Consider the following 15,000-nt stretch of genomic DNA (forward strand, 5'->3'; position numbering starts at 1 on the left):
AATATTCTTTTTGTGTCTAGTACCAATACAAAACTTACAAAATTACATTCACACCATGATAGTCTAAACTTTAATAAAGCCACAGTTAAAACTGATAACACCCAAGGACCTGTGTGGTACTCAGTAAAACACATACTGAGTGGTCTACTAACCCTAGATAGTCAACAACAAAGTTCCTGCAGCATTTAGGTTTTTGGTGGTTGTTTCATACTCAGGTCATTCCTTCATCCTTACCAATTACATCACAAACAGTTGAGTTAACACATTAAACTCCTTGAATTATTACTAAATAAGGCATGTAAAGGGCATGGAATCAAGAAGGAAACATTATATAATGGTTGAAGTAAAATTAATAGGGGAGATGAAGACTAAATTGGGTGATGAACATGATGGTATGAGGAGCCCAAAAGTATGGTATGTCATCAAAGAATATTTTCCATACCCTATGCATTCTGAAAAAGCATATTTACACTACTGGGCATTTGAGGAAACATTTCACAAAATTAGCATCTGGAATATGTGAGAAAGTTTCTGTTTTTAATATATTAGAGCAGAGAAAAGGCTTCCAAACACAATGACTAAATCAGATGCTGATGAAAACATGCATTACATGATAAGGAGAACTGTACAGCAATAGCACAATCTGTGATACTCTCTCATATCACTCCATTCACACAATCTAAGGCTTAACCTAGGCACAGTCTGTCTTTCATGAACTTACAAGAGGAGGGAGGAAATAAAGTGGGCAATGGGGAGGGAAAGAACATTTGTTTCTATACTTTGGCGACAGAACATGTATTGGGACCCAATAGCATCACTGCTGCTGGGTAATGGAATGGATCTGCTGTGTCACAGAAGCTTCTATGGAGATCTCACTGCATCTTTGAAATCTCGAACTTGGAAGTGACAATTTCCTGAAGGAGAAAAGAAGTATTAGTTTCACCCTAGATATCAGAAATGAAAGACAAGACAAATGCAACACAAACTATAACACACATCATTGCCATAAAAAGTATTCCAAAATAATGAGAATTATAACTATTGGCCTGTCATACATGAACATGCAAATTAAACAGAGCCAAATATCAATGTAATATGCATTTTCATAGTAGTACATAATCCTTATAATAGATATATTGAACCATTTACCTCATCTGAGTCCAGAATGGGAAGAGCACTGAAAGAAGAGCAGGAAAAATACTTTAATTGATAATCATTATTAATTGATAATAACTGATTACATTTTCTCTTATCTTTATCCACAAAATACATTAGAGAAAAATCATGCATAAAACAAATCTGAGAAAACTATAGAAACTTACCTGTCAGCAATAGAGGAAGGGATATTTTCCTCAACCCATTTCAGATCGTCCTCCTGAAAATTGAAAATCACCATGAACAATCAGGGAAGAAAAGTCATAGACACATATAAAAAAAAATCAGCAAAATATCTAGAACAGGGAAAACTAATCATATCAACATAGCATGCAATAAGCCAAGTAGAATACACAACGCCTTATTTCATCGTAACGCACCACAGAGCGTGATTCACGAGGTGAAGACGAGGTCGAATTGCGAGTGTTTCGGAACTTCATCGTATCAGAAATGTCAGCCATCAGCTTCTCAGCCTCCTCTTCATCATCCGCATCAGATCCATCATCTAACAAGGGTGAGAAGGCAAAGCGCTGGAAAGAGAAGGAAAGAGTTGAGTGATTTAGTACTTGTAGATAAGAAAAGACAGTGCTTTCCCTAATCTTCTTTTCCATCTTTTTGTTCATTCTTCTTCTAACTCCCTTTGTTTCTCGTCATAAACTCTACCCTGAACCCAATCCCAACATGCCCAGTGAGAAGCGGCAACCCCCTACGCCGGGCCTATGCAATATTGCATCGGAAATGTCACACTGGTGTGTCACCCCATCATCAGGCATTTAGCCGTGTCACACGGGTGTGACACACCGTCATCATTGGGTTAACCTGTTAACGACGGGGCTATTTTGGCTCTAAATGGTCAAAATGCCAGGTTATTTCAAATGCCTAACGCCTCGGGATTCTCACCTGCACTGGCTGCGGCCAAGGGCACGCCAGCCAGGAGGATAGCCACGAAGAAATATCTCGTCCCTGTCAGCTGACCCTGCCACCACTTGATGTGGCATCCTGTTACCCGTCGTTAATGGGTTAACTATGCATCTTTCCTCCACCCCTCATCTAACATCACATTACCATCCATTCATTTTATTCAATATTCTGCTTGTAACTTTGGTCGCACTACATCCTTTTTTGTTTATTCTATGACTGTTTATCATAGCTACCTCTAAGTTTAGATTGATGCCTAATAAATACACCAAAAATTATAACATTGTTTGGGTCATAGCATGCTATAAGGCTATAGTGAAAATTAATGTAATGTAACTAAGATGGAAAGGTAGAGGTAACATTGGAGGTAGAGGTAACAGTAAAGGTAACATGGAGATAGAGGTAACAGTAGAGGTAGAGGTAGAGGTAGAGGTAGAGGTAGAGGTAGAGGTAGAGGTAGAAGTAGAGGTAGAAGTAGAGGTAGAGGTAAAAGTAGAGGTAGTATTAGATGTAGAGGTAACACTAGAGGCAGAGGTAGAGGTAGAGGTAGAGGTAGAGGTAGAGGGAGAGGTAGAGACAACAGTAGAGGTAGATGTATAGGTAGAGGTAACAGTAGAGGTAACAGTAGAGGTAGAGGTAGAGGTAGAGGTAGAGGTAGAGGTAGAGGTAGGTGAAGGTGAAGGTGAAGATGAAGGTAGATATTGATATTGATATTGACACTGATACAGATAAATAGACAAATAGATAAATATACAGATATAGATAGATTTATAGATAGATAGATTGATAGATAGATAGATAGATAGATATATAATACTTAAATTGATGGACAGATAAATTAATGGATAGATCAACTGATAGATAGAAACATAGCCAGAAAAATGGATAGATCAACGGATAGACAGATAGATAGATAGATAGACACAGATAAAGATATAGATGTGATACAACTCCTTGAACTCACTAAACTAGGATATTTCCTCAACTGCAAACCCCATAGTTTACCTGGTTGTTATTGGATGGCCGCCAGAGGATCATAATCACCAGGAGGACCACAGCGAAGAGGACATGCCAATAAGCATCGTCCACCCACAGCTCCTTCCAGTCGGTAAGACATTTTTCAAACTGGTGGTACCTGGTGAGTGAAAGAGCACTTATTGCCTGTACATCATTAATGGTCCTTGTTATTTAGGACTTATTTGCAACATTACATTGGTCCAAGTTGTATTCATTTTGGGTGATTGGACTTAGCATTAAAGGAAATCCTTTGAATAAATGCAAATAATCTTACTCAAGAGTAAGATTACACCACACAAAAACAATATTCCTAATAGCTCAACATACTCACACAAAACATGTTCATTATATAAATAATCATGAAATGAAACAAATAAAAATATTGCTTGTGTAAAAAGAATATATTTCTAAAAATCAATCTGCCTCCTATGCTTTTTGTTCAGCATCTGAAGTCTCCATCCATATCCAACTCTTTTCATTCTCATTTATTCAATGTTATTCATGTTTCTTGGATGAAGAGTTGTACTTCAAAATATTAGACTCAAGTGTTTCAGTGAAGAAAAAAAAAATGTTTATAAATATATAATTTTTTCTAATCAATAGTGTCTTCTAGACACACAAAACATTATTGAGTAAAATATAAAGGGCATTTTTATCAATCCATTTCTAAACATGAATGCTAGCAAAAATGCAGATTTTCCTCTGGTGTTCAATTCCCATCCACTTCATCTTTCATAATTATGGAGTGCATCCAATTACCTTCATTATATAACTATGCAATCCATATAACAGATGTATAAATCAGCAGGCACTCCAAATTCTTCATACACAATTTGAGTTACTCACCTGATGGACCACACCATGAAGATGACCGAGGCTATGACAGCAAATGCAAGTGTGTTGGTGAAGTGCCGGTAGAGGGAGAGCTTGACCAGGTTGCGTCTCAGGCGAAGGATGCGTGTGGTTTGCACAAGTCCGGTGAAAATCCAAAGACAGATGGCAGACTCCAGCAGGGATAGAGGCAGGGAGGCTAGAAGGACCTGGAGAAGGACATCAGGGGATTCTAACTATGGCAAAAAAATATACACAACTTATTTTCTTATATATTGCAGATTTTATACATCATACAGATAATACAAGCATAAGTTATAACAGCAGTCAGCGGTATATTTGAATATACTTGGTTCTCTAACATTAAATGCCACAATTTTCATGAAAATATGACTTTGAAAAATCTTAAATATACTAATTCCTTCAGTGACAAATTAACCAAATACAATCAAGATACTCCTGTACTTCCATAAAAGATTACCTGTTTCTGAGGATCACTTCTGGACTGTAAGGCTCTTGTACATCCTTCAATGCTTGAAAGGACAAAGTAGAGTAGACCAACCCCAACAACACGGTGCAGGATCACACCTAAGCGTGGCCTGGAAAGTCAAACTATGCTTAATTTCATTCTGATATACAGATTACAAAAAAGTAATTAATATATGCCATATTATTCATTCTCTCAAGTGTTTTACATAGCATATCTCTTGTATATAATACTGATATGAAGTGCAACATGGTTCACAAGCATTGCAAAACTAGTGTTCTTTATTCAATACACTACAGTACCCCTTATAGATGATGGTGATGTTGATGATGGTGATGATGGTGATGATGGTGATGATGATGATGATGATGATGATGATGATGATGATGATGATGATGATGATGATGATGATGATGATGATGATGATGATGATGATGATGATGATGATGATGATGATGATGATGATGATGATGTTGATGGTGAATATATATACAGATAAAAAAAAGAGACATGGCACATTTCACTCACTTGACAATCCCAAATCCAAGTGAAACAATAATGACCAGCATCCGGGCAAGAGTGCGCTTGGCACAGGAAGCCAACTCAGCCAAAATGATGAGGCCGGGGACGCTGTACCCATTCTGGTTAATGCTGCTGTATTCAGCTGTGAACACAGCTTTTTCCAGCATACCTGCAGAGATGGAGATCCAGGGTCAAAGGAGTTTATGATAAGTGAATAGGGATGGGGAAAAGGATGAGCGAAAAGCCAGGGGGGTGGAAAGAAAAAACAGTAATAGTAGTAATAGTACTAATAGTAGTAATAGTAGTAATAGTAGTAATAGTAGTAATAGTAGTAATAGTAGTAATAGTAGTAATAGTAGTAATAGTAGTGTTAGTGGTAGGAGCAGAAAGATAAAAAGAAGGAAGAAGATAGAGAGCATGAGGAAGATAAGAAGGAGGAAGAAGATAAACAGCAAGAGGAAAATGAAGAGGAGGAAGAAGATGAGGAAGCAAATGACAAAAAAGTGATAGAGATAGATAGTGAAAGGAAGTTTCAGAACATTCATTAACGGAAGTTGTACAACAAAAGAGAAAAAAGATCCTTACCAAGCAAGATAACCGTGCCAATCCAGTACTGCACACGGAGAAGTTCCCTCCAATGCATGAAGGAGACGATGAGCCAAGCCAGGCCATAGATAAGGTACACCACACACATGGCCACGTAGAAGCCAAGCAATGGCCAATCTGCAAGAACGACCAGTAATTCAGTGTCAAGCCTTCCCTAGGACTCAAGGAGCTTGCGTGAAGGAGATCTCATCTGATGACATATCACACTTTATGAGTGCCAAAATGACAATGGAAATAAAAATCTATACTATGATAGTACCAGTTCTTTCATATTTCAATATCTTTATAGATATCCATACATCTTTTACTATCACTTAATTACTGTAATTGCTTTCTTTCATTCATAAAAAAATAAGAAGAAAAAAAGGGCCGTTTTTATCATAATCGTACTAATAATCAAAACAATAATCAAAATAACAATAATAATAATTAAATAAAATAGTCAAAGAAGCCATTAGGCTAAATCAACTGAAAATCTTCACTGCTACATACCTACAGCCGAGAGGTAACCGTAGTCACTCCTCATCTCAATATCAATCTCTGCAATATACGAATCGTTGCCCATCACTTCATCAGCAACTGCCGTGTGGACCACCAAGAGGTAGACACCATCGAAGGGCAGGATGGCCACCGGGTGTTTGGTCTGGGCAGCTCCTCCAGCACTGATGTCGTTTGCCGAAACACCTTTAACGTAAAGGAGGTGCCAAATGGAGTTATTAATATGGACACATGGGAGCCATTTACAGATTTATCTCTTCTTTGAGGATCTTTTAATACCATATAGAATGTTCTATAACAAAATTATGATTATAAAAACAATTTTCAATAATCGTAATAATGCTGTTTTGTTATACTTTGGTGATTTTCTCGCACTATTTGGGAATATTCATCAATAAAATCAGAAAGCATATTGACACTTTTCAGGTTATTTTACGCCAGAAATAGTATCTGAGATAAATTCAACTTCATATCCAGAGGTCTTTTTATAAGACAGAATTTAAAAAATCCAAATTCTACTAAAAAAAGTTGTAAAAATATTCTGTACATCTGAAATACACATATGAACAAGAAGTCCCAGCTCTCTGTTACCTGATTTTGTTACAGGTGCATCTTCAGTTGGTGCTGTATCCCCTGCCACTGCTCTTGCAGCTGCTACGTGAGCCTCTTTAGCATCTGCATCTGACTTCATTACCAATTTTGTTTCCAGGTCAACTTCATCCTAGGATTAGACAGTATAAAATAAACAAGTGAAAGATACACTGAAAACTATCCATAAGAATATTCACAATAACAAAATAGAACTACATGATATAGCAGAAACAAAAAATGCAAAAACTGAAGGGCTGTGCATACCAAGATGATGTTGTCATCACAAGGAAATCTTTCTGGTTCTGTCTTCACAAATCCTGGTTCGTAAACCTTCCCATCTTTAGATTCCAGGACAAACTGACCTGGGTGGTTGAAGTAATTTTTCAACACTGTATCCTTCCCATCCTGAAAGTGAGAGTAGAAGCAATGTTAAATACATATTCAATACTAAGGGCACTCAGTATTTGATTATTTTTTCAAGTTAGTGAGAAAACATCAAACAGTTAAATGAAACTATGACTAGAAAATGATGGTTCATTTTTTTCTGTTTTATTTTACTTATTTACCTGTTTCTCATCCACCTAATACTTAATTAGTTGTACATCCATTATTTGTCTTGAAATATTGCCATTGTCAAACACAATACAACAGGAAGTACAATAGGAAGAAGGAGAGGGAAGGAGAAAAACAGAGGGTGAAGGTAAAAGAGGAAATGGAGAGAGGGAGAGGGAAAGGGAGAGGGAGAGGGAGAGGGAGAGGGAGAGGGAGAGGGAGAGGGAGAGGGAGAGGGAGAGGGAGAGGGAGAGGGAGAGGGAGAGGGAGAGGGAGAGGGGGAGAGGGAGAGGGGAGGGGAGGGGAGGGGAGGGGAGGGGAGGAGGGGAGGGGAGGGGAGGGGAGGGGAGGGGAGGGGAGGGGAGGGGAGGGGAGGGGAGGGGAGGGGAGGGGAGGGGAGGGGGGGAGGGGAGGGAGTGAGAGAGGGAGGGGAGGGGAGGGGGAGGGAGTGAGAGAGGGAGGCGAGGGGAGGGGGAGGGACTGAGAGAGGGAGGGGAGGGGAGGGGAGGGGGAGGGAGTGAGAGAGGGAGGGGAGGGGGAGGGAGTAAGAGAGGGAGGGGAGGGGGAGGGAGTGAGAGAGGGAGAGGGGGGAAAGAGAGGGAGAGGGGGGAAAGAGAGGGAGAGGGAGAGGGAGAGGGAGAGGGAGAGGGAGAGGGAGAGGGAAATACCTATGAGATGATAGCTTCAGCCGAGGGCACAACACAAGGTGACCCAATTGCCATGGCGATGTACGCCATCGGTCTCCTCAGGCTACAAACAATAATTGACCACAAAACAACAAATATAAAGCAAGTTGCTTATGCCGACGACCTGGCCGGAGCAGGGAAAATTGAGAACATAAGGAAGTGGTGGAATCTCATTGAGACACATGGCCCTCCACAAGGATATTTTCCGAACGCCGCCAAATCGGTTTTAATTGTAAAACCGGAATATCTCGGACAAGCCAGAGAAGCCTTCCGAGAAACAAACGTGATCATAAAGGCCGGCGGTGAAAAACACCTTGGGGCAGTTCTTGCACAACAGCAGCCAGGGAAGAATACATAATAAGGCAAGTGGATGAATGGAGAAGGGAAGTGATAGAGCTGGCAGAAATCGCAAAGAAGGAACCGCACTCGGCATATACCGCCTTCACCTTCGGTATCAAACACAAGTGGAACTTCTTAATGCGAACTATACCTAACATCGAGCCTTTACTTTCACCACTTGAGGAAGCAATTGTAAAGCACCTGATCCCAGCACTATCAGGTGGAAGAAATCCCACTGCCAACGAGAGAGCCATACTCGAACTTCCGCCAAGGCTTGGGGGACTCGGCATAACAAACCCGTGTAAAATAGCGGACATGGAGTTCCAAAACTCTGTCAAGCTCTCAGCCAGCCTAACTCAAGCCATAATAACGCAAGAAACATATACACAGCCTGATACAACACAACAAAAAACAATCAAAATGGAAATTACAAAAAATAGAGAAACAAAGCAGAGGGCACAACTTCAAGAACTAACCTCTATAATTACTGAGGATATGAAAAGAAGAATGAGTATGGCACGCGAAACCGGCGCCTCTAACTGGTTGACCAGTCTCCCCATCAAAGTCAAAGGGTTTAGTTTAAACAAACAGGAGTTTGTGGACGCACTTGCCCTGAGATATGGTTGGCCAATAGAGGACCTACACCAGCACTGCACATGCGGTTCGGCTTTCGACCCCAACCATGCCATGACGTGCAAGACGGGAGGCTTCGTTTGCATGCGCCACGACGAGGTGAGGGACGTGACTGCACAAATGCTTGGCGAGGTGTGCCGCGACGTGAGGATCGAACCTCACCTCATCCCCACAGAAGGGCGCAACTTCTCACTCCAATCCACCAACACTGCAGACGACGCCAGATTAGACATCAGTGCCAACAGTTTCTGGGTACGAGGGCAACGGGCCTTCTTCGACATACGAATCTTCAACCCTATGGCCACGAGCAACCGATCCCAGGAACTCCTCTCTGCTCACACCAAGCATGAGAACAACAAAATGAGGGAGTATGGCGAACGCGTCCGAGAAGTCGAGCAAGGTACTTTCACACCACTTGTATTCACGACTTCTGGGGGAATGTCACCGAGAGCGACGATATTCTACTCATCCCTTGCACAACAGCTTGCAGAGAAAAGGCAGCAACAGAAGAGCGCCGTCGTTGCATGGATGAGGTGTCGATTGGCCTTCTCACTACTACGGTCTTCACTGCTCTGTCTACGAGGAACAAGGAACAAACCGGCAATGTACACTAGTCTTAAGGATTTAGATATAGAGGAAACTGTTATAAATAGTAGAATAGAAAGAAATATGTAATTGTAAGCAAAAGTAATAAAGGTTAAAATACATCCCTAAAATAAGTTGGATGTCGACCACAGCCATTGGCGAGGACGGGGCCAGTGGACTGTTCTGTGAAATATTATTACACATATATTTCACAACACAGAGACTCGTTTGAAACGAATAGGAGGTCGATTATTTCTTTAAAAAAAAAAAAAAAAAAAAAAAGAGGGAGAGGGAAAGGGAGGGAGGGAGGGAGGGAGGGAGGGAGGGAGGGAGGGAGGGAGGGAGGGAGAGAGAGGGAGAGAGAGAGAGAGAGAGAGAGAGAGAGAGAGAGAGAGAGAGAGAGAGAGAGAGAGAGAGAGAGAGAGAGAGAGAGAGAGAGAGAGAGAGAGAGAGAGAGAGAGAGAGAGAGAGAAAGAGAGAGAGAGAGAGACTCATCAAAATACTGAGAAAGACACACAGAGAAAAAGAGAGAGAGAGAGAGCAATCAAAATATTGAACCAGACACAGAGAGAAAAAGAGACAGAGACATAAAGATAACAAGAGAAGAGACAATGCAATTCACGAATTAAAAAGAAGATACAATCAAGAGGCGTTAACCAAAAGTAACCTTACCTCTGGTATGACGTACTCATTCCAGCAAGGCGTCTTCCTTAGCATCCAGGTGATTTCAATATCCAGCGGTCTATTGGTTGGTTTACACCGGACCTTAATGTTGATTTTGCCACCTTTGAACATGCTCTTCTTAACTCCAACATATTCATTTTCCTGCAAGATATATTTTTTTTTCCATTTAGACAGCCATCAATATCTATTTTCTGATGTGCTCAATTGCCCACTCAACTGTCAGTGCATGGGAGTTCTCTCAGTGCACGTCATGTATTACACATCATGATTTTTTTGGTATAATCACAAGTATGTATTCATAGGATCGGTCAGAAGACATTGTTTCCATCTATCAAACAAGTTTAACATATTGAAAATAAAATGTTAATCAATTTGTAAAATGTATAACAATAATTGCAGATGATAATGATCATTATGTATGTATGGTTTGTAGACCTCTCTGGCAATTTACCATCAAATAATGAACCAGTTCAAGGTCTATCCTTTCCAAATATAAATTATGGTCTGTTAGCCTTTGTCAGAGAGCCAAAGTGCCAAAGGGGCACTGCAATCATTTTGCCACATCTATCACCAAGTTTATTTAATAATTTTATTGTCAATTATCATTACTATCACTATCATTTTTTATTTTATCATTAGTATTATAATTACTGTTCAAAATATCATCATTGCCATTATCATCATCATTATCATCAATGTCATATCATTACAATCATCATTTTCATCAATGTCATATCATTACAATCATCATTTTCATCAATGTCATATCATTACAATCATCATTATCATCTTTGTATCCTCATTATCATCTCTCGCTATTATCAACTGTAATCATTAATCCTTATCATCAATAATTACCATCAATTATTATCATCTACTATTATCATCAATTATCATCATCAATTGTTATCATCAATTATCATCATCAATTGTTATCATCATCATTTTATAATCATCATTATCATTACTACTATGTACCTAATCATCATTATTATTATCATCACTACTATGTACCTTTTTTGTAACCAAGCATAGATACCATAAGAAAAAAATATTTGTAAAGTCATTACATAATTATATATATATATGAAAAGGTTTTTAAAAAACTAAAGCATCAAGTTTAGACAATATACAGAGTAAATGAATGACAGTATGTCATCCACATTATCTAATTTCCCTTTCCTTACTTTCTTCTTCTATCCTATCCTCTGTTTTGGCAATGATAGAGCAGGATAAGGAAAATATATTATCATCCCCCGACTCTTTGTCATATCAGCAATTATCCAAAACACAACTGCTTCAGGTGATATCACGGCCTCTGCACTTTATGCTCCAGCAAAGGCCAACAAAACTCCCACTATTTATATTCTGCCAAGATAGAGCTTGAACTGGTTTACAATTAATCATTTGCAAAGTTTATAAGTTCCTTCTTACTGGAATATACTTAGTGGCTGTTTGTTGATTGTTTCTGGAGTATGAAGCACAGCATTATTTGAAAAACTGATCCATAAATTTTGATTAGCAATTGCAGGCTTAACCTTAAATTGTACAATTATCTTTATATATGCAACTGAGGGCTTTCATTCGGAAAAAGTCTCCATTGATAAAATTTTGGTACAAATGAATATCTGGTATGCATTCTTAGTAGTTTTAGTCCTATCTATACCAGCAATTTTTGCAGATGGGGCGGATATGAAGCATACTAGGGAAAATGCTGGGAAGTAACCAAAAAAAAATCTGCTAATATCATGCAAATAAACTGATATTAAATTTCTAGGGGGCCCTACGCATTATAACTATATGAGTGTCAAACGATGGACACCATGAGTGCTATAGCTTCATTGTTTAACCCATTGTGAACAGGTCTCATGACATACAGTGCTGATTAGGCCTGAAAGACGGGTGTCAATGTATACATGTTGCATCACTGGAAACTGCTTACAGTAGAAGCGCTCTCACAACTATGAAGCATTACGACTGTAACAGTACTAGTTTCAGAGCTACAGCTTTCCAAAGTCAGCCTAACCCCTTGTTTTGTGATGGATTTAAGGAAAATATTTGTTAGGCAAGTCTGCGCTGCCCAGAGGGCAGAGATACCATTTTCCCTATCCCTCTAATTTTTAGCCAGTGCCAGCAGCGGCAGAAATCACCTGCCCTGACTGCCAGTTAGGTCATTAGGCGCCCTATCTGAATCGGGCTAACAACCTTCATAGTTTCAACATTTGGCCAAAAACAAGGAAAACATTTGCGACACACTTTCTGGCAAAAAATAGAGTTTGGCCTTTTTTCCTTATGGTGGACTACAAGCTCTATCTTACCAGAACATATCTACCATCACAGAGTATTTAACCCCTTGCAAACAGGTGGCAATATGTTGACACCCTGAGCATTTTGAACTATTTTTGAAGCATGTAAGGTACCACTACCAGTCAGGCTGTTTTGAAGAGTGGCACCAGGAGTGAGAAAGAGGAAGGGTATATATATTTGTCAATAGTTTTTATTTCTTTATTACAATAGAGAAAGTGTTCTGACAAACTCTATATTTCTTCCTCCATATATTAGTGATAGTGATGTCACATGAAGTGTATAGCATATATTCCTCTGATTTGGTGACTAAACTACAGGTATTATATGTCTACACATTGCCAGAGCATACAAGCGTCCACTATAAATCTCACAACATGAAAATACAAAAAAAAGTGGATAAGACTTTCAGTGCTCTAACATATAAATGATCACAATTCTCCTGCATTCCAGCAAACTTGCCATCTGGCATGCCCACACTAATTACATAGACAATTTTTGTTTTATTCCAATAATGACTATGAGTGGCTCCTTTTTCCTTATTCATTCCAGCATGTTCTCTTTTGTTAGCATACTTCAATCAGAAACATAAGTCCAGTAATCATCATGGTTTTCATGCTCTAGAAAAGGCAAATGACCCTCCATTACATATATTCTGTCACAATGGAGCTTCAACTAGTTCCTTTTTTTACTAGTAAATCACCAGGGAGGTTTACAAGCTCTATCTTCCTAGTAAAATATATGGAGATTTGATAAACTCTGCCAAAGTATTGAAGGCACAGAAGCCAGGTAATCACTTAAGTCACTGAGGGTATAATTTTGATGTGGGTTTACCCTGTCTTCCTGCAAATTATGTTAACACCTGATGGTGTAGCTTTGTTGTCCATTATGGTTGTTAAATTTGTTTTCTAAATCTCTATACAGTCCTCTTTAATATGAATTATTATCAAACAGACAAGAATCAGTTTCCATAATAGAAGTTGTTGCTATTGGAGATATGCCAACTTTGAATTTCTATATTTCCCAAAATGGCAAATTAAATGTTTATATCTGTCCTTCTCTCTATTACAGCTTTCACTTCACTTTACAGCCGTCCCTCCGATAGCAAATACTCACAAGGGCCCCAAAATAAAAAAATAATTGCATGATGCGGTAAATACGTAGGCTGATAGGGAGTAAAAATCCTCCCTCCTAATAAAACTTAAAGTTGGACTTAATTAGGAACTAACTGTCCTTACCTTTGACGTTGAGAGATGCCAAATCCCTTGCTCTGGGAAAGCGGCCACTACTGCGGCAGATAGAAGCGTTAGAAACACAGTCTTCCTCATTTTTGTTGCACTTGACTTGCTCTTGTCATATCTCGGTAGCCATGAAGCAGACGTCAACAAACAGTGAAGAGTCTTGGAAACTTTTAAGGTGGTGTGGGTAACGGAGAGAAAGATATTTTGAGGGTTTCAAATATCTAAAAGAAACTCCGAACCTATTTTGTTTGGGTTTCGGACCTTATACTTCTTCTTTATGGTTCGTGCGTCTATTGTCGTCGACGTCTATCCATGAGAATTTGTATTTGCGTGAATTCGACTCTATATTCCTTATTTGGATTAATCACCCTTTATAGTATTATCATAAATACTATATATTATTTTCTAGTAATTGGTTATATTATATATCGTATAAAATCTCAAACACATATCAAATATTGCAAGTAATTCATGATAAGTCATCTTCGAACTTACAGAGCTCAATTCAAATGGAATATCGATGCAACTTTTTTATTACGCACATTGTCATTGTACTCATGATAATGTTCGGCTTAGGAAGGAGATTAGTTAATTCTCGTTTGAAAAATAAAAAAAAAGTAAGCTACAAATGAACTGCACACAAACTGAATATCGATTACACGACACAAAAGTGCACTGCAAACTTTACAAAAGTTCGATGTGCATAACGCCACGTAATCAAAGTCTTGATCCTTATGCCAAGAGACACTCACACTCATGCGTTCTGTTATTTTATTTTCAATGGCACTCTTATAACGTACTAGAGGCACATTTATTGTAGTGGCTACACAAATTAGTTCAACTAAAAAAATAAATAAATAAAAACTTAAGCAAGTCGATTAATGCAGCTTTGGCACAAATCATTTTTTTAATATAAGTTCATATAGGTTAATATAAGTTTATATAAGATATAAGTTTTTCCAACTGTCGCGTGGCCAAGGACACATAAATGGGGTGTATGAAAAAAAAATATACATAATTTTTTTCTGATTGTTGACACTCGAAGATAAGAACGATAGGAAGGCATCTTATGAGACGCTGTAAGCTTCCAAGCGTATATGTGCTGCAAAAATACATATGCATGTACCCCCCCCCCCCCGTCTGTTGAAATCAGAGTAAAAATGGGGGTCATAATCCCCCTTAAACGTGGTCACGCCACTATCCTCTTAAAACATAAGACTTTTCAAGAGAGATGAAGAGGCATATAAAAATAAAGAAAAGAAGATAAAGGGGAGAAACTGAAGGGCGCTGAGCAGCACTTGATGTTTGTAAGAACAATTTTATGAAAAAGTCATGCAGATTACTCGAGGGA

General features: G+C 38.9%; 2 protein-coding genes across 2 annotated transcripts in view; one reads left to right on the top strand and one right to left on the bottom strand.

The window, feature by feature from the left end:
* Positions 1-13,809, bottom strand: part of LOC122258789 (Golgi-pH regulating cation channel) — a 17,668-nt gene extending 3,859 nt beyond the window's left edge. The window contains exons 1-14 of the mRNA XM_043024984.2: positions 13,647-13,809; positions 10,093-10,245; positions 6,890-7,030; positions 6,626-6,755; positions 6,029-6,220; positions 5,516-5,653; positions 4,937-5,099; positions 4,403-4,520; positions 3,937-4,130; positions 3,079-3,208; positions 1,536-1,685; positions 1,323-1,375; positions 1,150-1,177; positions 1-914 (exon numbers count right to left, since the gene is read on the bottom strand). The exon at positions 1-914 is cut by the window's left edge and continues 3,859 nt beyond it. Of these exons, the coding sequence (XP_042880918.2) occupies positions 873-914; positions 1,150-1,177; positions 1,323-1,375; positions 1,536-1,685; positions 3,079-3,208; positions 3,937-4,130; positions 4,403-4,520; positions 4,937-5,099; positions 5,516-5,653; positions 6,029-6,220; positions 6,626-6,755; positions 6,890-7,030; positions 10,093-10,245; positions 13,647-13,736 (1,722 nt within the window). The 5' untranslated portion in view covers positions 13,737-13,809 and the 3' untranslated portion in view covers positions 1-872. The remainder of the gene's footprint in view (positions 915-1,149; positions 1,178-1,322; positions 1,376-1,535; positions 1,686-3,078; positions 3,209-3,936; positions 4,131-4,402; positions 4,521-4,936; positions 5,100-5,515; positions 5,654-6,028; positions 6,221-6,625; positions 6,756-6,889; positions 7,031-10,092; positions 10,246-13,646) is intronic.
* Positions 7,992-9,696, top strand: LOC147468403 (uncharacterized). Its single transcript, XM_086554006.1, has one exon. The coding sequence runs from the start codon at positions 8,341-8,343 to the stop codon at positions 9,508-9,510; it is 1,170 nt and encodes a 389-aa protein (XP_086410132.1). The 5' UTR covers positions 7,992-8,340; the 3' UTR covers positions 9,511-9,696.
* Positions 13,810-15,000: the final 1,191 nt, after the last annotated feature.

The sequence above is a fragment of the Penaeus japonicus genome, unplaced genomic scaffold (assembly GCF_977035675.1).
Source record: "Penaeus japonicus unplaced genomic scaffold, GWHDUDI00000001_assembly GWHDUDI00000029, whole genome shotgun sequence".
Classification (NCBI taxonomy): domain Eukaryota; kingdom Metazoa; phylum Arthropoda; class Malacostraca; order Decapoda; family Penaeidae; genus Penaeus; species Penaeus japonicus.